Below are 23,859 nucleotides of genomic sequence, written 5' to 3'. Positions count from 1 at the left end.
GCGGGAACTGAGGGAGGAAAAAAAAAAAAAAAAAAAGACTATTTTTGAAGAGTAAACAGATTGTTTCTTTATTGATGCTACCCATCTTGCACTCTTCACTTCAATCTCTCAGAGTATTAACATCTCCAAAATGCTGTCTCCATCAGCACAGATTGCTTAGAAGGTGGAAATGGAGTTGCATTCCTTTGCATTTGTAGTGCACATTGTTTCTCATCATAGTATCATTTTAGTATCATAACCCTATATCCATGGCTATAACAAGTCTGCATTTAGCCATAACATACATTGAAGTGCATTGAACCTAAGGTGTTGGAAGACCTTACAAAAATAAGGATATTTCTCTTGCAGATACTATGCTTGAAAGCATTTCATAATACACTGTATAAGTAATACATACCTTCAGTGTTTGTAGGCAGGATAGCCTAATGGTTAGTACACTTAAGTGGTGGTTATTCTGGTTTTATTCTGTCTCTGACCTCCCCACGTGGCTTTGGCTGTGTCATGTTTTCCCTCTCATTTTCCAAATGTGTAAATGACAACATTCAGTTCAAGAAGTTGGTGCAAGTCTGAAAGCACCACTGTTTGCTGAGCCGCCTCCCGTCTTTGGACGGGAAGAGTCACAGATGTGCAAAGCATTATTCTTTCCATCTTCAAAGCACTCTTTTTGTACTTGCAAATCAATCAATTTGCAAACCGATATTATGTTTTTCTGAGCAGTATAATTAAGAACAATCTTATTAATTATAGAGAAAATTGCACAATTCCAATATATGCCATTCAAAACAACATGATGTAGACGGACTTATTGTAACGCGTTTTCATTTGGATAGTAAAACACGCATACCTTTGATGGTTTCAGCCCACATTTGTTATATTGTATTTTTAATGTGCTCAGACTGTGCCTGTGTAATGGTGATTCTCCCCTTACATCCCATCTTTCCCACATGCATGAAGTGCGCTTTGTAGTGACATTCATAAAGACCCCTGCTGTGGTGAAACAGTGGAGTCCTGCTATTTAGATGAGCGATTATTCCAGCAGTTGAAGTGTTTTCATAAAGGAGACCGGGAGGCAAGTCTGCTACAGAGCAGTAGGAAAGGAAATCCTTATTTGAGCCTGTGATAGGACCCTGACAGAGAACCCCGCTCTAATACCTGGAGAAAGTCTGCTGGTGAGGAAAAGCCTCTTGTGAAGAACGAAGACAATTCATTCACCTCAAGAAATTGTCTTTGAAAAATAAAGCGAACCCTACTTTGTGCTTTCTGCTGCTCACCGAAGAGGAAGAACAAAAGCAAATAATAATAATAAAATCTGTTTTAATCAGGACTTAGGCAGGCTTCAGGCAGCTAAATCCAAGACCTAACCCCAGAGTCTGCCTGTGTTATGTGCCTGCCTCACCCTGAAAATGCCTCCACCTCCAGCTCCTTCTTCCTCACGCCCAGGCTGCCTGAGGCTACCAGGCTCCTGCACTGCGTCCTCCAAAATTTAGGCAGAGCACCACACCAGTGAAATGAGGCCTATGCTCCTGTGCGAGCTTCCTGACCACGTAGCTCCCGGAGGGATGAAGAGCTGGAAGAAGTGCCCATTTTTGGTTTTAAATGAGTGATTAAAGCACCTGCCGGAGAGGGGGGGCAATTCAGTTCCTGAGCCCTCCTCAGCGGGAGAAGATCCCCATTTCTAGCCCCGGTTTGAACCTTCTGTTCTTCCAGACACAAACCCTAAGCAGCTGTTCTCAGGAGAGGGCACACTGCCTGGATGAAAACACCTGGTTGCAGGTGGACTGCAGCACCTTGGCTCTGTGGCAGTGCAGAGCCCACACCTGCCCTCAGCATCACCCACCAGCTCCTCTGCTTCCTTCCTTCATTCCCAGCTGCAATCCAGGGCCTGTCATCCTCTGTGACAACAGATCATTGAGGGAGAGGCGCACGTGCAGTACCTTTCGTTTCAGGTTGTGCTCTGGGGCCAGGCACCTGAAGGGCAGGTGTTGCAGCACTGCAGTTTTTTCATGGATGAAAGCTATGACTCATGGAAGAAAACCTAAACTTGAACAAACACGCAATTTAAAAGCTCCCAGGCCAGAGCAGAGGGAGACTGCTACATTAAGTGAGATTGCAAATGGTGAAACAGACACTTGTGCCTTAAATTGGAATGAAATGAGTTGCACAACAGAGCTCAGCTCCCCTTGATCACATGGCAGTAAATGTGATCTATCAATCAGATGATTTCCAACAAGTTCAAGTGGCTCTTCAAAAGTTAGTCACAATAAAATAGATGCTATAATCATACTCTCTGATAAATTTTAGTGAAACCAGCACATCTGCTGACAGTGCTAGATGCTTTGCATGTTGAAGTTCTCTCTAGCTACCAAACAGGCTCAGCATGGGCAGCAGCTGTCCAAACTTCTCTGATCTGTTCCATGGACATGCATTACATGAACCCGAAGTAAAAATGTTTCATCTTCTGTGTTTAGCTGAGCCTTTACCTCTTTGCAAACTCAGCAAAGAAGGGTCCGATGTGCCCCATCCCATTGGCAGCTCTGCACAGCAGGCTTTGCCACAGAGATCCAAATCCCTTACCAAGAGCCACCTCATTCCGCAAACAAGCTCACTGGGGGCAATGACATCCTGCACAGACCCAGAAGTCAGAGTGTGAAAGGTAGCCTGTCAAAGCAATCACCGAATGGCAGAAGCATCCTGATGCTGTCGAATGACAGAGCCAAAGAAATGACCTGGAAGGGAAAGTCACTTTTCAAAAGTCCTTCTCCACCAGCCAGATAGAGCATACTTGTGTTGTGCTTCTTCTCTCAATGATATTGCTAAATGTAAACAGTATAGGAATAAGGTTTATAACCAGTGCCTGCTATTTTAGTGAATTTGAAAAGGATACTGTAGCTCAGATTTTCTTTACTTCATTGTGACTGGGAAAGCTTGCTATTGAGTTGAGAGTGTTGTTAGCTGTAACATCACATTATAATACTCCACAATCCTATACTGTAGAGTGTTATGAATTGCAATGCCTCTGATATGAAACTACTAAAGGGTATTTTTGGTATTTATTAGTAATGCAAAAGAAGTAGGAAAAAAAAAAAGAAGAAGAAGAAGAGAAATATATAAAACATCAAAATGCTTTGATCACTGCATGTAAATAGGGAGTGTAAGTGAGGTTTCTTTGTCCTGAAATTGGAGTATTAACTCCTGAAAATTCTGCTAGGGTTGTGTAAAAGCTCTTTTGTTTTCATGTACCAAATAGGTATTTGTAATACACCACTCAATACATGTGAAACTTAAATCATTAGTTACAAAATGCAGCTTTCAAAAAGGTAATGTCATACAGAGTTTCTAACACTGTCAACAGCGAGACACACAAACATACAACAAATCCCCTCGAAATACACCAGTCCCACTGTATTGCTTAGGATGCAATTCCCAGTTATATCATTTAACATTTTCCAGTGCACTAGATTGGACGTGTACAAATGAATAAAACTATTGCTGACTGAAAAATGGACTATAAAAAGAAATGTTTTCATTGTTTAGCTCACCACCAGAATTCCCACTGACACATTAGCGAATCCTTCAGATCCATTGTTCCATTGTTCACACAGCCAGATATAATTTCTTTTTCAGTTTGTGCCTTGTAGTGCAGTTTACTGTAATAAGATTGTAACAGGTCTAGAAATCATTGCAATTAAATTAAGACAGTGTTTTCCTTTTCCAACCCTTGCCCTCTGAATATAATGGCATCATAACAGCATGTAGAGACGTGAGCTGAGATTATTTTCTGTCACATCACTGAGCTGATTTTCAGTGTGGTGAGCTGATAGGCTTCACTGTCAGCTTCACAACACCTTCACAACTAATTTCAGTAGGTAATCTATTGTAAGGTTCAGGTATTTATTTTCCTTCAATGATGCCATGCTCAGATCAGGTTCAGATTTTATTTTCTAAGTGATTTTAATTTCCCCTCCCCAAAATGGAACTGTATTGCCCCTTTCTGTCCTTTCTTCTGCACTGGCAGACACTGTAAAAGTTACTGGGTGTTTATTTCTCTTATCTTTGTAGTACTCTCATTGACAACACTTTTCTAGCTACTGATGTAATACTTTGGATATCCTTTTCCATTTAATTAATCTGGTATTCTAATTGCTACAGACCTATACAGAAACTGTTTTGACATTAAAATCACACACCACAGCATAGATCTCAGAGATTTTTTTTCCCCAAAATTTACACATCTTAAGGAGGTACAGATTAAGCTAACATTGACATCTTACAGAAAGCATGCTGCTTGTGTTGAAACTGTCTCTAGCTAGTGAAAAATTAGCACATTAAAACACTTCTCAGCCTCAAAAATAACCTAATCATAGCAATAATCCTTTAAAATGAAGGAAATTCTTAATTAAAATCAGTATTAAAACTGAGTTCCACTTTTCTAATATTGTAACTTGTCTGCCAGGAATCTCATGCATGTTTTTGTGTTGGTGTGTGTATACTTTTTTAGAACAATATGATAGTTTGGAAAAGTTTGATAGATTATGCATAAGGCGGTCATGAGAAAACCTAAGGGGCCTTTGAAGATGAGAAAGAATTATGGCTCACTTAAAACATAAAGAAAATATATTGTCCTTAGTATTTTTGAAGTCATTCTCTGTCTGTCTGTCTCTCTAAAACCAAGCTACCACAAATTTCCCTTATTTTATAGCCCGCAGCTATAAAAGGCATTTGTTTTCATCAGATACAAGTTAAGCACCATCAGACTAGTTTGGAGATCTCTTCAACTTTACCGATATTGGCACCAGCAATTCAGGAGGGAGCACTTTTCACTCTGTTTTAATATGGAACTGATATCTCAGCCTAATTTTATAGCATATTTTTGTGTTAGCAGTGCCGTGGTTTAGTGGTTGGTGAAAAGACTCACATATACAGAGCTCTTGCCTGTAACTGGATCCACATGATGGAATCGCCATGCAAACAGCTCCTTAAAGGACTGAGATGTGAGGACAACACTGTGAGAGCCTTGGCATTTTCAAGATGAAAGGTGCTGTAGATATGCAATGCATTATTTTTCTCTAGAGGAGCTTGAAATAAAAATGGTTTTCAAACACTGAACACGTCAGCATCCTCAGCACAGGAACCGAAGTTGGGCATAATTTTATAATATTACTAACCATCGGTTTGGCACCACTGCTCATACAGCACCATGAATGGACAGTGTAGGAATGTATAGATATTTCATTTTAGTATCATATGTGGTGAAAGAGTACAGATGGCAGCACTGTTTGAACGAATAGCTAACACTGTGGAACAGCACCATGAATTACAGCCGATATCTTTATTATTGTGAGGGAGCAGCGGTCACAACGCTATCTGGACAGAGGGGCCCGGTGCGGGCTGTGAGGTGCGGGCCCATGTTCTGGGGATCCCAGGCGTCGGGACAGGCCCTGAGGTGGCAGCAGCCGTGCCGAGCCGAGCCGGGAGAAGCCGTGAGGAGCCGTGAGGAGCCGTGAGGAGCCGAGCTGTGCCGAGCCGTGCGGCCTGGCCCGGCTCCCCCGCGGGCCCAGCACCGGCCGCAAGCGGCCGCTCTTGGCTCGGCCTCGCTGCCCCGGGGCCGCCCCTCGCCTCTCGCCGCTCCAACCGAGCGCAGCCCCGGGGCCTCCCGCTCTGGCGGCCGGCTGAGGGGAGGAGGGACGAGGGAAGAAGGGAAGGGAAGGGAAGGGAAGGGAAGGGAAGGGAAGGGGAGCGCCGCGCCCCGCCCCGCGGCCTCCCCCTCCCCGCCGCCGCCGCCCCGGCCGCGGCGGAGTGAATGTGTCGCCATGGCAACTGAGTGAGGCAGCAGCAGTGCGAGCAGGAGCAGCAGCAGCAGGAGGAGCAGGAGCAGCAGCGGCAGCAGGGACGGGAGCAGGGGCAGGGGCAGGCCGCCGCGGCCCCCGCCGCCTCCGCTCCTCAGTGCGCGGGCGAGGCGGCAGCGGGCGGCCGGCGGGACGGGCGCGGCGGCGGCGGCGGCGGCGGCGGCGGCGGCGGTGCGGGCAGGATGGAGGACGGCTTCTCCAGCTACAGCAGCCTCTACGACACCTCCTCGCTGCTCCAGTTCTGCAACGGTACGGCCGGGGAGGAGGGCGAGGGCCCCGCACGGCCCCGCAGCGGAACGCGGGGCAGGGGAGAAGGGGGAGAAACTTCGCCTCCGCCGCAGCGCGGCCCCCGCAGGCTGGGGACGAGGCTGTGGGGACAGCCCTGGGGGCTTGGGGACACCCTCGGGGAGCACCCGGCCCGGGGCAGGTGTCCCCCGGCCTTCCCCACCCGGCAAGGGCGAGTTTGGGGTTGGGAAGGGCTGGGAGGAGTTGAGGCGGGCGGGTTGTTGTGAGCTGGTTATTTTTGTCCTTTTTATTTATTTATTTATTTATTTTGGTTGGAAGTGGGGGCGTTTGGGTTGCGGAGGAACTCTTTGGGAGAGGAGGAAGAAGGAAGTGAGGGACTGTCAGGACCAGCAGGGGAAGCGTTGGGGAGCAGGGCCTGGGTGGCAGCGGGAGCCCTTTGCTGCTGGTGCTGCTGGTGGTGGGGGGTCTGTGGGGGCTGAACATCCCCGCGAGTGCCTCCTGGAGAACTTGGGAAACAAAACCCGCTATTTTGAGGTTAGCTGTTGCTTTGTGTTTTTGCAGCAAGGTGATGAGCGTCCGCAGCCCCGTGTTTGGGTCCGAGCTGGTTTGCGGAGCTCGGCTTCCTCCAGGTTTCAGCCGTGGTCTGGGGCCGGTTGCTGCCTGAGCAGCTGGAGTCAGGTTAATGGCAAATTGCTCGGCCACAGCAGCTGCATCAAACGTAGCTTGCTTCTCCTCGCGGAGAGGATGAAGATGATAGATTTTGCACGATTTTCCTTGTGGCGTGGTGCAAGAAAGGGGTAGGCTAGCAGAAAACTTGGACCTTGAGATTTTGGGAGTAATTCTTCAGAACGTGAGGGATTGGGCTGTGCATTGTGTGGGGATGCAGTGTGCTCCCAGCTCCTCAAGAGAGGAAACTATGACTGGGTACGGGGGTTGTGCGCTAATAGCAGATGCCTGTTTTGCCTAATCTTGGTAAATATTTCATTGCAAGCATTTTTATAAAGAAAACATGCATCAATTTCTCGCAAACTTCGTACTCTAATCCATTTATAAGCAAGCTGGCTTCCTAGCAAAATCTCTGGGCTCTGCTTTTCCACTATTCATGATAGCAGCATGCATGTGGGAACAGGAGGAGTAACAACACTCTCAGTAGTTTGAATAAGCAGAGGATCTTATTTCTGAGAACTCTCGCTGCTGCTGATTTTGTAACTCTAAGCACATAGCGTACATGATGAAAATATCCCCTCCCCAATTATGCTGTACATAGGTTTTAAAATCTTGGTTAATCCTTAAGTTTTATGCTCTAGAATGGGTTACTGAAGAGATTACCTGCCTACTTGTCATATAATTGTAGATAGCAAGCTCAAGAGACTGTTGTAAACCTGTATTGTTCTGTGTTTGTAAAAGAAAGTGGTTTGATTCAGAAGCCTTTCCTTTTATGAGTTAGCCTTCAGTGAGACTATATTATGCGAGATGAAGCAGAACAAGAGAACTGGGTCTTTGAATAGTGCCTTGAGGTGATCAGATATTTCACACAGACACGCATGACCCATGAGGAAAAAACTACAGATGGAGGATGCCAGTGAAGGTTTTGAGGTTGAAAGAGGAAAAGAAAATTGCTTTGGAAGCTCTTGCAAGTAGAATGGGTGCTGTGAAAGACGATGTGGAGTTGTGAGGAGGGTAGACATAAAGAAGAACCAAACAGAGCGAACAGGTGATGGGCACTTGAAGACAAATGTGAATTCAGCATGGGGTAAAGTGAAATAAAGAAATGGCTGGTAAGCACTTGAAGGGATCATCATTGTACGCTGAGAGGGTTTCTGTTCTGAAGACAGAAGAAAGGGTTAGTTTTCCAAGGAAGGCCATAATGGAAATTTCTGATCACCTAGAATTGGAGAAACAGTGAAGAGACTGCCTGCGTGTCTTGTGTCAGGATACATCGGGGTGCGGAGCCAGCGCTCCTGTAGGAACAGCCGCAGATAACCTGTGGCTGCACAGGTGGCTCAGGGCAGTGAGCAGGCTCTCGGCTTGGCACGAGGACGGCTGCAGCTTGTCCCCTTGCCCAGTCCCTTCTCCCTGCCCTGGGCAGCTGGTGGCTGCGGGGATATGGAAGGGAGGACGGTGGGCTTGTGGTGGGCTAAGGATACGGGGTCTTGGCCCTCAAGGGACCTGGTCTGGGGGGAAGGGGGCAACAGGAGGGCAAACTGACCCCAAGCCTCCCTTCTTCTCTAGAAACCACTCAGTGTTGAGGAGAAGACTTTTCTTCTTTAACTGTATACGGATCTGGTCTGCGTGGTTGTGTAGTAGTGTGGTTTTACGGTTTACAGTGCGTACAAATATCAGAAATGGAGGGAGATGGGAGAGAAGAAAGAGGCAAGGAAAATAGTTGTGTTTTGAGCTGCATGTCAAAAATCTAGGACAAATATTTAGCACAGCTAGTTCAAAGACACCTACTTTCTTCAACTCTGTTTTGCAGAGCAGTGGGGTAGGGTTGACGTTTGAGAGCCACTGTGCTAATGGATTCAGGTGTCACTCAGAGGCAGCATCAAAGCAAGAAACACAAACTTGCAGTATGATTTTTAGGTTATTTCATTCTGCTTTCCTTGGGTGTGAACTTGGAGGAAATGGTGTGTGCCTACTTTATGGAGTCTATCACACTCATTTGCCATCTCCCTTTCAGAGGACAGCCTCTTCAGATGCTCAAAACATTTCTGTTAGCTGGTATGCCTATTCTGTTTGCTTATTTTTATTTTATTTTTTTTTTTTAAACGACAACACTAAAATAACTCATTAATGCCTGTCTAAGGATGGTTCTCAGCTTGCATCTCTCTTTCCAGGTATTGAAGAATACTTGGTTTATTTTGCATGTTGAAAAGTAGAGTTTGGATTATTAACCATGCCAGCTTATAGATCCACTCCCTGGTATTGATGTAACTTTTATGTGGTTCTTGGATAGAAAACTGTTATATTCACCCACAGTCAGGCAGTGCTTTAGTAATGTATTCCTTAAACTGACGGCACAAGTGGTACAATGCTAGTAAGGCAGCCTAGTGTTGAGCTTTTAGTGTCTGCACAAGAACTTGCAGAGAAACTCATGCTGGTCATGAAACCCCACGGAGCAAGGTAAATACTGCAATTAGGTACAGGGCTCGTTTTGCCTCCTGGTCACTCTGCCACTCAGTAAATCAGCTGTAGTGATTATAAGCAAGTCAGGGACACAGGTGGGATGGATGTGGGCAGAGGTTTGTGGATCCTCTGCCTGCAATTCCCTGTCTGTTCATAGCTGTAACCATGATCTAAGAAATATGGCCTGCTGACAGATGTGGGCTTGGTTATTAGGTGAGTAAAATAAAAAGGGTGGAATTTGTGCTTTGTGTTCTACAAAATGCCTGCGTGGACTTCGAAATGGAAGTGGGAATTTACCTTTGATTTGTTTACAACCTGTAGCATCTTCTCAGTATTCTTCACTTGGCTAGTGGGGAAATCATAGCTGTCAAATGGTCACCTCTGCAAACACGGGTGTCTTGTTTGACAGAAACATCATGTTTAGAATACCTGGATAAGGCAGTAAAAAAAAAAAGTGGAAAGCAAATTCTAAATGAAATAGATTTCTTTGTAAATGAAGTTTTGAAGTGATATCAACCATATCAACATCTATTAAATAAATAAAAAACATAATAAAAAAAGCCTTCAAACTTAAAAGAGTAAAAGCTCTTTTTCAGTCCTCCCTTTCCCCTTCCTAAATCTCCATTTCAGTCTTCTCCCAATCTTCATTATTTAGGTTTTTGACAGGTAATAGTTTTGATAACTGTCAGTCACCTTTTTTTTTTCTCCCCAAAATCGGGAGAAGTGAATTGTGTAAATCTGTTCACGTCCTAATTTTGGTCAGTTTACTTCCAATTTGAACCTTCTGCTTCTGTAATTATCTGCCTTTCCTGAAAATAAGTTGAATATGTCTGTATTTTCTCTGACTCATTTGTCTGCAAGTGGAAGGATGCTCTGTCGGTGAGGAAGTGAACTCCACAAACAGGAAACGTTTATGGACAGTATTATTCTGGCAGTTTTCTCTTCTTTTGCAGGTGACTCTCTTACTTCCTCTCCCTGACCTTCCAAAACACGTCCCATTACTCTCTTCCTACAGCTGGACCAAAATTGCACGATATCATATGGATTAGGGAGTGTGGGGCTGTAAGCTGAGCCTTGTAGTTTTTAGGTCACTAGATCAAATCCATCAAGGTTAGAAAACTGCGATTTGTTTCACTGTGATTACTTCCTAGGAATAATGCCAAGTGAAATTGGATTGTCTCGTTGGACAGATTCATACCCCATGCAGATGAAAAGATGTTGAATACATCTTCAAAGCAATGTTGAGAACTTGTCAATAGCATTACTCAAGTTTGTTTTTTCTCAGAAGCATACAGCAGGGTGTTGAGAGAGGCAGACTTACCAGACTTTCTCATACTTCGTCTTTAGACCTGCTCTCTCCAGGCCAGGGGCACGTTTTGATCTCGTGGAGGTAACCTACATGAAGCATCTGCCAGTTTGGTAGGACAGGAGAAGACTTTCTTAGCCAGAATTGCTTGGAGAACGTTTTCTCATTTTTCTTTTCATTGCAATTTGTTCTGGCGTTTACAGTTGAAACCTTAGATATAACCGTGGCTTGGACTCTGCATTAAATGTCTGTTTCACATATTTTGAAGCTCTGTAGCATGTAAGATGAGCTTTGATCAACCAGCTTCTAGAACTCATTTTCTTCTATCCTGGAATTAAGGGGAGGGATAGCATACTTTTGTGTGCCTAGTAATTGAATGCAGAATAAATCATACACTCTGAAATAAAAATAACTTGCTGTAATGGGCGCTTTCACAATATATATTGTTAGACTATTAAAGCTCAAACTATTATTTTTAGTAAGGCACTATATAAGTAAAATGAATTTGTCGCCCTTTAATTAGCTATGTGTTTCCAAATCATAAATTATTAAAGCCCTTTTTAGTCATGAATAGTGTTAATTGTAGTTACTAGAGTTGGGGGGGGTGTTTTTTAATAAGCTTCTAAAAACAAATGAAAATATAGATCAGTTGTGAGAGAATCCTTCTGTCTTAGTCAAACCTCAACAGAGAGGCTGTGTCAGTGTTAGCAGGATGGAGAGAAACTGCAAGTATCAAGTATTTTATCATGAATAAAACAACATACGGAATTGTAAATTAAAGCATTGGGCTCTCAGCAGAAAAACATGCTTTATCTGATCTTCAAGGTTTTTTAAAAATTTAATAGTGCTTTACAGAACTGATGAAGTGAGTTTTTTAAGTTCTAATTAAGAATACCAAAACTCAGATTCTTCTATTGAAGCTTAAACCACGTGCAAACAATTCAAATAAGGCTTAAAATTATATTAGAAGTACATTATTAAAAAGTGAATACATGAGGAGGGAGAGAGTGAGTTCTCCAGTCAGTGACATACATTTTAATAGGCTTTATCCTGACTTCCCTTGTTTCTTCTTTCCTTAGAAATTCAAGCTGAAAATCCTAAAGTTGATGCTGCAGCTCTTTTGTCAAAAGAAGTTTTGTTAAGCTGTAATGAAGAACCTGTCTTTTGATCATTAAAATCTCGAGGAAGATGTGAGAGAATAAGTAGGAAGGTCGCATGAAGTGCTATAATGACTGTATTTTTGTCGGTGTTTGCTGTTTGCAAATGACACTAATTGGGCAGCCATAAGGTATTGCAAAAGCTGAGAGGGAGTACGGGAGGAACTTGGGACGATTTTTGTTCTTCCATGAAACACAATGAATGTTCATTCATTACATAATTAAAATGGGGAAGTAGCTCCCTGAGGTTTTTTAGGGGGATGGGGTGGGATAATGATATGTTAACATGATTTCACTAAATTAATTCTTTGGAAAGTAATTAAGTGAGATTGTCCACACTCCATTACTTCCAAAGAGTAAAATCTGACATGGTCCATCATTTCCTTGTCTTGCTTTGAAATGACTGCTTATTGAATAAATATAACGCTCATTTGAAAACTAGTAAGAGAGGTCTGTAACGCTATTTTTTAGATGATGTGACAGACAAAATTACCTTTTTGGGTCTTCAATCTGAAATGAGCAGCTCATCGTGATAGAATAGCTTACTTTTCTTAATAGCATAGACATTGTGTTTGATTGGAAACTTGTGGAAGCTTCCTGCAAGAAGGGAAGAAGAATTTATTCTCTGGTTTAAGTATAACTTTTATAATCCGTTGCAGGTCAATATATGAAACACTGCTTGTAGTCATCTGAGAGTTAGGAGCCCTTTCAAAACACAAGGTTGAGCGAAACTTTCAAATCTGAAGTTTGTAAGATACAGAATAGGTTAGTACATTCCAGTATGTAAATAAATAAATAAATAAGGTAAAGAAAGAATCATAGTTTCAAGCTACTAAAGGCAAATATTTTTAAATGAAAACTTTGTAACAAATCTTGTATTTCATGAAAACTCAATGTGTTCTTACAGCTGTGGTAAAACAAAACAAACAGAAGCAGCTTTTGAGACTTGCAGCTGTAGCTCCCCTTCACCAAGGTGACATGGCAGGGCAGCGGTGAGTTAATGTCTGGAGTTTCCCTGGGGTCAGCAGCATTAGGAGCATCTTCCCTCTCCTTCAGGAAAAAAATCATTATGAAACGTGCAAAAGATGCTGACAGACAGTCAGCTTCATATTTATTGTATGTTTGCTAGAAACTAATACTGTTCTGTTGTTTCCTTTCCCTGTCCAGCATTTTGCAAACCTGGTACTTTCTGGGAAGAATCCTCCCAGCTCCCAAATGGCGATGCTGCTTGAAATAGCTTGGGGGGTCTGGCAGGTGGCTCCTCTTTCTGACCCCAAAGTTAGCACGTTTGGCTTCATGTGTTAGGTAACGTGGTTCTAACAATCAGCATCTAGTGAATGCAGTGGCACGGGGTGGCTGCTTGGATGTCAGCAAGCTCTGCTGCTAGATGGGTGGTCTGGCCAGCTTGGCTGGGTCACAGGGGGCAACGGGGTCTTTATCTAAACTGTTCAAAACCTCACAGGCATTAGCATGGCCGGAGACTCAGGCTGATCTTTATTAAAACCGATGCCTGCATTTTTATGTTAAAGAATATCTAGGGTTTTTTGCTGCACGTCTTCCAAATATAGGCCAAAATAATAGGGCAGTGACAGCCAGGACTTTGCTCGGCTAATGTGAAAAATCAGGCCATCTTTTTTAGGTTCATAACTGTGAACTCAAAAAAAGTGGAGTTTTGAACAGAATTGAATTTTAAAATTGAATCTAATGGGTCTATGTACGTGGATTATCTGAGGCCTGGATGCCTGGATTTAAAGCATATTTAAAATAGCTCAGAGCATAACACAGTAAAGAATTGCTGATCTGTTGGGGGCAGGAGGTGAAATCCTGGTGCTGTACAGCTCACAGGAGTTTGGCTGCAGACTTCGGTAGGACTGTGATTTCAAACTCTGAAAATGCTCACGGTCAAACTCTAGTTGAGTCTGAGAAAATAAGGATTCTTACAAATGTCGTCCCATAGGAGGGAAAAAAAATACACCACTGTAATTTAGCTAACTGTATAATGCCATGCACATGGGGAGTTATGAGGGGAGGTTTTTTCCTTTTTTTTTTTTCTTTTCCTTTTTATGTTAGACTGCTTGTGTGCATGCCTGTCATCCCTGTGGTGGCTGGTTTTCAGTTTGGAGATTAGTAATTTCCTCTGTGTTCAGATATCTTAGTGAGCTAATTAGGGATCCTTTGGGACTAAAGGTTTTATACATACAACTTTTAAGTTAAGCATTTATATGTTTTCCCTGGCTTGAGGCCTTTCTCTACTAAGAAATGAGAAGAGATCCTGTTATAAAACTTGCTCTTTTGCCGTGTGGGATGGCAGATGGGCAGGTGGGGTCAGCTACTGGTGGCATGCAGATGCATCTTTTCTTGAATGGTGTGCTGCGGGATGTGCAGGTGAAGTGCAGGACACTTTAGAAGAGATACTACAAGATCCCCTAGGTCTGCTAGGTTGTACTTCAGCACTCTACATTGGCAGGAAACATGGGACAGTAGGAAGACATCTGTAGAGCACATGACCATTGCACAGGCACACTCCTGGCCCAAACTCAAACATAAAGGTGGAGCCTGGCTCTTCCCAGTGGTGCCCAGTGCCAGGACAAGAGGCAGTGAGCACAAACGGGCACACAGGAGGTTCCTTCTGAACGCCAGGCAGTGCTTCTGTGCTGGGCGGGTGCCAGAGCACTGGTGCAGGCTGCCCAGAGAGGCTGTGCAGTCTCCTCTGTGGAGATCTCCAAAAGCCACCTGGACGTGGTCCTGTGCAGCCTGCTCTGGGTGGCCCAGCCTGAGCAGGGGTTGGGCCAGGTGCCCTCCAGAGGGCCCTGCCAGCCGCAGCCACCCCGTGATTCTGTGAAATATCAAAGTCAGCGGGCGTCGCTGCTGTGGCAGCTAGCGCCAGGGCAGTTGTGCTGTCTCCTTCTTTGAGAGATGATGTCTCCTAGCCTCTAATTTCTTACTGTCAGCCTCTCTAATGGGGAAGGAGTATGGTCTGGTACACTGCTCGGGAAAGTTGCTTACTCACTGTTCCAGTCTGCATTTTTTTCTGGGATTCTTCATCCTGTGAACAAGTCACCACAGGGCTCGTGTTGTGCTTCAGCTACAGTTCTGCAGGTCCAAAGATTTATTCGCAGTTGTTTTTCACAAAGCTTATTAAGGTTACTGATGGCATTCAGAACTGAAAATTAAATGCTGTTGCCTCCTTTGAGCAAATACTAATGCATTGGACAGAACAAAAATCAAGGCTTTAAATTTACAACTGTTCTGCTTTATCAGAAAACCTAAGCTCAGTCATTTTAAAGGGTGTGAGTATGTGTGTAACAGACTAGTGGGCCTTTTTATTATCTAATAACTCGGTGTTTCCACACCTGCTTTAAATAAACAGTCCCAATGCTAGCGGGGGTTTGGGGTGTTTTTTTTTTTTCCTAATATGATTATTTAGTGTATGTTGGGTTTTGCTCTGGTATTTTTTCCAGGACATTATCTGAAAGACTTGAAATAAGCATGTTATCAGCACAAGTTTGGAAGTAGTTTCTATCATACCCATAGTCTTTCAGAACTAATCGTTTAACTCAGCTATAAATTTGTTATCTGAACTGTACTTCAACTGTCTTTTACGACCTGGGTGCTTGGATTTGGTTTCTGGAAACAGCAAAGAAACTGAGTCACGGGATTAAATATTCAGATACGGAGCTGAAAAATGTTTGCTGATGTGTTAAGCAAATGCTTTATAACCAAAATAAATTGCGGTTGGAAAACATGGATGGTCTCCCAGGAGCAATATATTTCTATTTACTCATTTTTTTATGGAGCTCAGTGATAAGACATTTAGGTGAAACTCTGAAGCAATGAACAGAACAGAATGGTTTGTTCTGATGTTGTCTCATGTGAGTTATTTGAGAGAGGCCTTTCTGTAGCTGCAATTCCTAGGTAGGATGCTCTTGCCAGGACCTGAACCTCTTACATGAAGACATACTCCTGGGTGAATAATGTGCTCACTTCTAAAATTTGTTTAAACAAGGGGATTAAATACCAGGGCAACCTACCACTTCTGTTCCCTCAGGGCAAAGATACATAAAAGGAAAAAGGATTTTTTTTTGAATGAAGCTGCTGCTTTTGGTAAAATTTATCTGGTTTCTGATGTGTATTTATATAAGGAAATCATTCGAACTACTGGCTTTACTACAGCAGTGAGTAACGCTGTGTTTTTGCAATTTTTCAATTAAATAATCCAACATACGTAGTCCGGGGGAAGAGTGGATAAGGAATGTGTAAGATAACAGGCTTGGTTCTTTAGGTGTTACAGATAAGAGGACCTATAGGGTTGCTCGGCGGTGAAGGTTAACGGGCCAGAGAGCTGGGGAAGCTGGGTGACTGTGGTGGAATATCCAGGAGACCGAGGTTCCCATTTTCGGGCCACAGCACCTCAGGCAGATAAGCGAACATGAACATGCTGCTGCTCCAGAGAGAGGTCTTGCTTCCTCTCCTGCTCTGTGTGGTTTTACCCACTGAACGCTTGACAGACTAATTTGTCAGAGTTAATTTAACATGCTAACCCAACAGCAAAGTCTGCGCCATGTTTGTGTGTGGTACTTTGTTTTTGCTTTTGCTGGGCTCGTTTTCTGCCAGGTCAGAGAATTAAATCAGCTTCAGGAGGCAGCAGAAGATAAATTGCAGGAATAATGGTGCTGCAGACAAAACGGGCTTCGAGATGGTCTCATCTCCCCTTGCAGACCTGGACCTGTGCTTTGTCACTGCAGCTGCTCGTGGCACCATGTGTTGAGCAGCATCAATAAATTAATTCAAGTTAGAAGGGATACCCGACTCTTGCTGTATTGTGGCAGACAGAAGTGATTCCTTCCCTCTCCCCCCCCCTTTTTTTGTCTTGTGCCAGGCATGGTGGCAGAAGGTAAGTTGTAAAACACTCTGCGAGGCAATGCAGGGGAAAGGCAGACAGCCACTAAAAGACTGCAATACGGAGGAAACGTGATTTATAATTGAATTAAAAGTTCATAGAGGTGGAAAATTACACGTGGATCATAAATTTCAATTTCAATTCAGTTACCCATCCAAGGCACAGTGGACTAAGATAAATTTTTTTGCCACTGAGATTCCTGCAATTCTGTAGGGGATGTTTAGCTTCCTCGGTCGCTTTCATGTGCGTGTGTGTGGTTCCTCCTCTGGAAATTATGAATCTCAGTATTTTGTAATTCCTGTGTTCTTTGCAGAATATGACATGTCTGATTCATAGCAATGTAATAGGTGCAGCACACAGTTGTACTCAAAGTATTTTTATACACAAATTTTAATTCTTAATTGCATATCATGCTCTTATTTTTGCACTTTGAAACTTTGTGTGTTCCTTAGAATTTTCTCTTGTACTTTTGCGAGAAATATGACTTCCATCAAAAAAACGATGAATGATCTTTTCTTTGTGTTGCCTTTTTTGGGAACATACTGTTTTTGGGGACACATTGATCAGATTATTCCACAGCTTTGCAGGAAAAGGCGTACCCTAAAAATAGAGCAGGAATTAATCAGTAACAAACATCAATGCGCTGCTGCCGCTCTCTGCTCAGCATCGTGCCTGGATGGCTGTAAGCGAAGCATTTCACTTGATTACAGCAGTCTTGGTGAGAGGGGAAGGGGGAGATCTGCGAGATCTCTGCGCGCTGGATAATTCAAGCATGAATTGCTTGAGAGCTAACAGCCACCTTCATTGGTCTCATGTAGAAAGGCTTGGGTTAAGAACCCTGAACTGTTGTGTATCCTCTTGGTTTGCTCGTCTTTGATTCCAAAAGGTTGAAGTAAATGTGTAAAGCAGCTCCAGTGATTCCCACGAGGCTCTGTAGGATTTTGGGAAGCCCAGAAACCACTTGGCTGCTGCTGGGCCATTAACCTCAGTGGCTGTGCCTCAGAAAGTTATGAGAGATTTGGGTGCATGTTGTTCCAGGAGGGCGTTAACTTCAGGGTTTGTCTCCTTTCTAGTTTTTATTTTTGAGTTCTTAATGTAAAAATTGTTTAGCCTCAGGGAGGCCTCTGAATCTACGCCTTTTACTGCCTCCTGCATTTGGCAGTTGCTTCTCTTGCTTTAAGTCTCTAGGCACGTGCAGTGGGAGCTTTGAAGTAGCTGCTGCCTGGCTGAAGCCTCTCCAGGGGCAGGGAGAAGGATGATACAGTTCATGCGTTTGCCTTTTTTTTTTTTTTTTCTTTCCAGCATGTAGATATTTAACAGCTTGAAACAATACACAAGAGTAAGTGAAGCTGCATTTAGGGTCTATAAAAAGTAGAGAATTGCAAAGATGGTATCTTTTTCTGGTTTGGTTTCAATTTTGAACAATTGTTAAAATCAATACTGAGGAAAAATGTTTTATTCCAGAGTTTTATTATTTAGCATTAGAAAGTGGTTAATCCGTGTAGGAAGTGGGATATGAGAGTCAAGAGGTAGGTGCTGTGTTACAGCCCAGTTTTCTTGCACATGCTAGATGCACATTTCATGCACATTTCCGATGCTAGAGGTTAATATTAACTCAGATTAGGAGATACTAGAGTTGGTATTATCTAAAATGAATAAAAAAAATTGGTGTTGAGCCCTCATTGCTCATTTTAGGAGGCTGTCCAGGCCAGGAGGCTGTCCAGGCCCATCTGTGGCAGAGAGCACAGAGGTGAGGGGTGCTGTCTCGCCCTGCCCTAAGGGGCACAAACCTGGTGCGAGGAGCAGGGCACACTCCCTCATCCGAACCACTGGGCTCTGGGTCGAACCAGCAGCTCATGGGGGTTCTGTGCCAACGCCGTTTAATCAATCCTTGTGGACCTCCAGGTTCAGCAGTGGAAACTGTTTTTGTAACCCAGCAAAGCCTAACTGCCTTTGCTTTCCTGACTGCTACGCGTTGGGGAAGATTTATCATTACTGTAAATGCAGTTGTAGCTTTTATAGTAGATATCTCATTTCTTGTATACAGCAGTGTAAATGGTCTGTTTTTACTTGCCGTTTGTTGTAGTACCTTTTGTTCTGCTGCACAGATATGTGTTCAGTTTCTCTTTGGATATAACCACTCGTCATACTAAAATTAAATGTTAGAGTTGCATAGTAATAAACTGAAATCCTTCCGTGCTGGAAGGAGCAGTTCTGTGACTCTTGACAAGTGAGGGGTTTGTATGGTGAAATAGTTCCTCTTCTGACCGTGAACTGCCAGGAAGAATTGGTTTGTTGGTTACGAGTCCCAGTTACCCGTCCTTCAGGGCTCCGCGTTTAGGAGCTGTGTACCACGCAGAAACGGTTATTGCCAGTCTGAAGGTAACAGAGCTCATATCTTCTCTGAAATAAAAAGAGAAAATTATTTCAGCAGCCAGCCCCGAATAATCTCTGCAACCTCGATCGTATTTTGCCATTTAGACGTTGAATTCCCACTTCCATGGCTGTGGGAGTGGAAATTTGGGGCAGTGAAACAAGCACCAGCCTTCACAGCTCCTCCCAGGGAGTGCTGGCATTGGGTCCAAACAGCCCAGGGGTGTCATTGCACCGCTGGTAGGCACGAACCTTGTGAACAAATGAACACTGCATTTTCCAGATGCTTTTCATATTTATTTATTTTTAATGCTAAAAGGTGCAGCTTAAAAAAAAATACGAGGGGAAAAAAAAGCTCTTGATGTTTTTGACAGATTCCACATGATAATTAGCTAGTAAAAAGGTGTGGGCTGGCAAGACAGGAGGTATGAATGATACGCTCGTTCATATGCATTTTTCTTTAAGCAACACTGTTACACTGAAGATGCAACCCTCTGAACAATTGTGCAGAGCAGAATAGAGCTGTACCCATTTGAAATAATCCAAGACTAGCCGGAGAAACCTACTGGCACTTCCATTTCTATTTCAGAATAACCCTTTTGTCCAGGTAAGCAGCTCTTTCTACAGCATATTATGCATATAATCATATAGCTGTGCGCTACCTTCCAGTTAAATCCAGTGTCTTATTTAGTCATGTTCAAATTAATTTCTAGAATAATCACCTTTTTATTACACTGTATGTTCTGAGCATTATCCTTCCTGCCCTTTGTATCCTATTGAGGTCACAGGAAAGAGCAGCTGAAGACGATGGCTCTTTTGTTAGTTTTTTATCAAGAAGGAGGAATGGGCAAAAAGAGGAAGGATGAAGGGTCTTAATTACATTGTATGAATCTTAAATCATCCCCCAGGAAAATGGATGTATTCTGGGTACTGTGCCTGCTGTGAACCTAATCCCACAGTTTGTGCCTGCCCACCAGCTCCCAGCTCCACACGACAAACAGGGACCCGCTCCCTGCTCTGCTCCCCTCCGAGCTCCTGGAGCCGCTGATGGAGGCACTCGCCAACGACTCCCGTACGTTCCTCATGGAGGTAATTGCGACCCTGCATGTACTGACTTGAGGTATGGGGCAAGCTCTTCCATACAGAACATAAGCAGCAGCAGCAGCGACTACCTGTGCTGCAGGGACTTGTCCAGTGGCTTCTCCGTCAGCAGTCGGGAGCTGGTTGCGAGTGCCTGGCACTAGTTCACTTGTCGGTGCCGTGTTTTGGCTGGGTGCAGGCGTAGCCGGGAGTCAGCCTCTGCCTTAGTGCACAACTTCTGCACCCAGATGTGTTCATCTGGGTCTGCTTAACAGAAAGGTTCAAAGAGCTCAACTCTTTCCTGAAGATTGCAGAGAGGAAAAAGTGGTCTGTGTAGCACTGGTTTGGTGCCTTGAGAGAATGCCGGGCTGAGCTCTCCAAGACTGGACACCGTCAGGGAGGGCCCCTTCCCCATCACACCGCTGGTCCATCCCACTTGCCGAGCCACCAGTCTTCCAGAAATCAGACCTTGCAGCAGAGACTTGAGCTGCCAAAATATCAGACTGCGTCTGTGCACACATCAGGCTTCATTGCAGCGGCACAACTGAATTCGCTCCAGCCTCTAGTCCCCAGACTGGCATGTGTTGCCTTTAGCCCCACAGAACAGCTAAGGAAACCCCAATTTAGGCTGTAGGGGTAAGGCTGGATAGATTTTACCCTTCAGCCACTGTGGTGGATGTGGTGAATGTGTTTGCTCTTCTTTCCCAGCTGCTTTGCAGCTCCCAGGCTGCGTGGAGGAAGCAGGAGGTGCAAAAGCTGAGCTGGGGGAGGCTGCAGTGAGCTGGGATGGGGAGCTGCAGGCGGGTTGGGCTTGGTGGGAGCAGGCGGGGCAGGTCTGCTGGGGGATGCTAGGAACCCCCAGAAAAAGGAGGAATAATTGAACAAGCAGTGAGGAGACTGAATGGGCTGAAGAGCAGATCCACAGGCTGATGCCATCTCATTGCTGTCAGTTATTGCTGTGGCTGAAAAGACACAGCTGGAAAGGTTAACACCTGTGGAAAAATTAGGAAGATTATTAAGCATTTCTTTTTAAGCTTTTGAAAGTTAGATATTAGAATGAAGGCTGTGTAATGAAGCTTAAAGTACAACTGATTTATTCATTTGTTGCAGGTTTTTTAAATTGCTTTATCATTTATTGTAATTTTTGTGGGAGCTGTGCCTTGTTCATTTCATAAGCTAGACTTTCCTGGAGTCCAATAAATCCAGTACATGAATTTATCATAAATTTAAATCCAGTCAGTACAAAGCTTGTAAATTTAATAGCTGGTTCAAAAGCCTCTCTTTTTCTGGCAAGAAGATCTAGAAAGGCATAAGTTGATAGCATGCTTGTGAATATTTCCCGTTTCCATTAAAAAAGGGGGGGAGGTGGGATTGGATATGGAGACTTGGGGATGTGAATGCTGTGGTGATGCTTCCTGCTATAGCCATCGCTTGCTTGCTTGCCTATAATGGGATGCCTGATCAACTAGATTGCAAAGTAAAATGTTTAAGAGAAAAGTAAAACAAAAATCAAATGCTTGGTTTTGTCAAAGTTTGGGAAGTATGGTTACAAAGAAAACCATTTAGATTGTGGAGCTCTGCCACTGTAACCCAGGGAAGTGTAGCTCTGGATTTGGGCCTTCTCTGCTGTGGATAGAGCCTGACATCTGGGATATTTTTACTAAATGCGACCATTAAATATTGGCAATGTGACCTCTTGATCTGTGTGCGTTACCATGAGAAGTTTATTATGTTTGTATATCTTACATAACTTTAAGTATTTTCTGGCTGGAGCTTTTCCTTACTAGCTTCCATTCTTGTCTGTCTTCTGCTGAACTGAAGGGTATTAAAAAAAAAAAAAAGGCATCTTCTGCTTGCCTTGTCTGCCCTAGAAAATTGCTGTGCTGAGAGCAGATATTGTTTTCTGCGGCATCTCTTCGGTGCATTTGGGAGAAATGTTTTCCAATGAATTTCAGCCTTTTTCCCACCTCTCGTAAATCTAGCAATTTTCCAGGTTCAGTGTGCTGCTCGCCTTATTGCCCGTGGAATTCATTGCTGTGTGCCCCTGAAGAAGCTTATTGTGCTCAGGTATTGTCTAGCGTGAGTCTCATCACTGAAATAAATGTTACATGCTTGGAGGCAGCTAATCCGTGTTCAGGACTGCTTTTAAAAATGTTCCTGTTTGAATCATAAAGATCATAATGCTAAGTGGTGTCCTGGCATGTTTTGAATTTGCCTTCTGAAATCATAGACTAAAGGAAAAAAAAGAAAAAAGAAGGATCAAAGAAGGGAGGAGGGAAGAAGAAAAAAATTTCCAGCTTCATGAGAGAACCATCAAAATACTAAATGAGTTTAATTCAAGTGGCTGTACTTGCCCTAGCTTGTGTCGGTACAGCTGGATACAGAGGTCCAAGTGCTGTGAGGTTCCCCAGAGCCAAGAAAGCATAAGGGAACGTTTGTGCTACTGCTGTATGGCCGTATTAAACCTAAAGGTTTGTCTTTGCCAGTCGGCTCAGCCGCATCTTGAAGCTTGGAGCTCAGAGGCTGCGGCAACCACAGAGGTGACGAGCTTTATTGGGCAGGCTTTCTGCTTGTTTTATTGGCACTGGCGTTTCAGGTCAGTGCTGTTAGGAGATGGCCTTTAGAAAAGGATGTGCTCAGCACACCCTTAGCCCATCTAATCTCTCAAGCGAAACTCTCAGAGGAGAAGTCCTGGCTGCCACCAGCAGGAGCTCAGCCCCAGGAGGCCCTCGAGGCAGAGCACTGGCCGGGCACCGGGCTCTGGGGGTTTGCTTTCTGCAAGGGCAGACCGGGCATCTGCTGGCTCTGTCCCTCCTGCCGAGGCCCATACGTAGCCCTGGGGAGATGCAAAGCTGTGTTAGTCGGTCAAACCACACTTGTAGGCTTTTTTCAACACACGCAAAGTCTGCAAAATAGATTCTCCCTGAGTCCTTCCTTTCCTCCTCCATGAAAACTGGAATTTCTTTATAATATAAACAGGCCAAGTGCGTGTTGCTGTCGCATAGCCAAATGCCGTGGTGGATGGGGCAAGCCTTGGAGCACAACTCCTTCACTCTGTGAGGGTGGTAGGACCCCGCTTACGTAATGTGCTGCAAATGGCACCACAGCAGGGTGACATTTCTGACAATACTGTGCACCCTGTTGTAATAAAAACATGATCTCATGCTAGGGAATCTGCTGGTGGGAGGGGGGCATGCAAATCTCCTTTAAATAGAAGAGTTGCATCTTAAACCAAGTAACTTTTCAGATGGATGATTCTCTGTTTCCTGAACAGAACATGAAATCATCTTTCTTTTTTTTAAAGAATTAAGAAAGAGTGTTTTGTCTTCCTTCCCTGTATTCACTAAAATTTCTGATCATAGTATTAAAATTAAAAAAATTTGGCATAAATTATTGTTTTACTGTATATCAAATAGTTTGAAGTGGTAGCTTTGATATCTGTCAGAATAAAATAGAAAGAAGATTTAGCCCCCACTGAAGATGGACGAGATGGGAAATATTCCACTCTGTTGTGGCCTTCCTGCAGGTTTTTGCTCCCCTTTCCCGTCCAAGCAAGACTGCCACAAGATAATTCAAGTACTTCTCACAAACACTAGATGAACTGGCAGTAGTGGAAAAAATTGTACATTACTGTGAAAGGAAACACTGAACAAGATGTGTTTTAGAATAAGCCTGGAAATAGTTTTCTAAAATTGAATGACTTTTTTCTTCCTTTAATATTTAAATTGTAACTTGTCTTACTGACAACCTATAATGAAACCTAATGTTATACTGCATTAATTCCAGACTCTAAAATATTCAGGAGGTTCAGAGTTCTGAAGACAA

At 43.7% G+C, this 23,859-nt stretch overlaps 1 protein-coding gene across 6 annotated transcripts in view; it reads left to right on the top strand.

The window, feature by feature from the left end:
• The window catches only part of EML1 (EMAP like 1), a 121,079-nt gene that overhangs the window by 35,251 nt on the left and 61,969 nt on the right, over positions 1-23,859 (top strand). For 2 of the 6 annotated variants that reach the window (XM_068682784.1, XM_068682783.1), the window contains exon 1: positions 5,710-6,095. The exons of 1 other annotated variant lie outside the window; for it this stretch is intronic. In XM_068682784.1, the coding sequence (XP_068538885.1) occupies positions 6,029-6,095 (67 nt within the window). In that variant the 5' untranslated portion in view covers positions 5,710-6,028. Of the gene's footprint in view, positions 1-5,707; positions 6,096-6,606; positions 6,627-23,859 lie in introns of those variants that run through there. 3 more of the 6 variants (XM_068682780.1, XM_068682781.1, XM_068682785.1) reach the window with 3 other exon arrangements.

This window comes from Anas acuta, chromosome 5 (assembly GCF_963932015.1).
Source record: "Anas acuta chromosome 5, bAnaAcu1.1, whole genome shotgun sequence".
Classification (NCBI taxonomy): domain Eukaryota; kingdom Metazoa; phylum Chordata; class Aves; order Anseriformes; family Anatidae; genus Anas; species Anas acuta.
The sequence above is the reverse complement of the archived record's forward strand: the minus strand, read 5'-3'. Positions and strand labels throughout refer to the sequence as shown.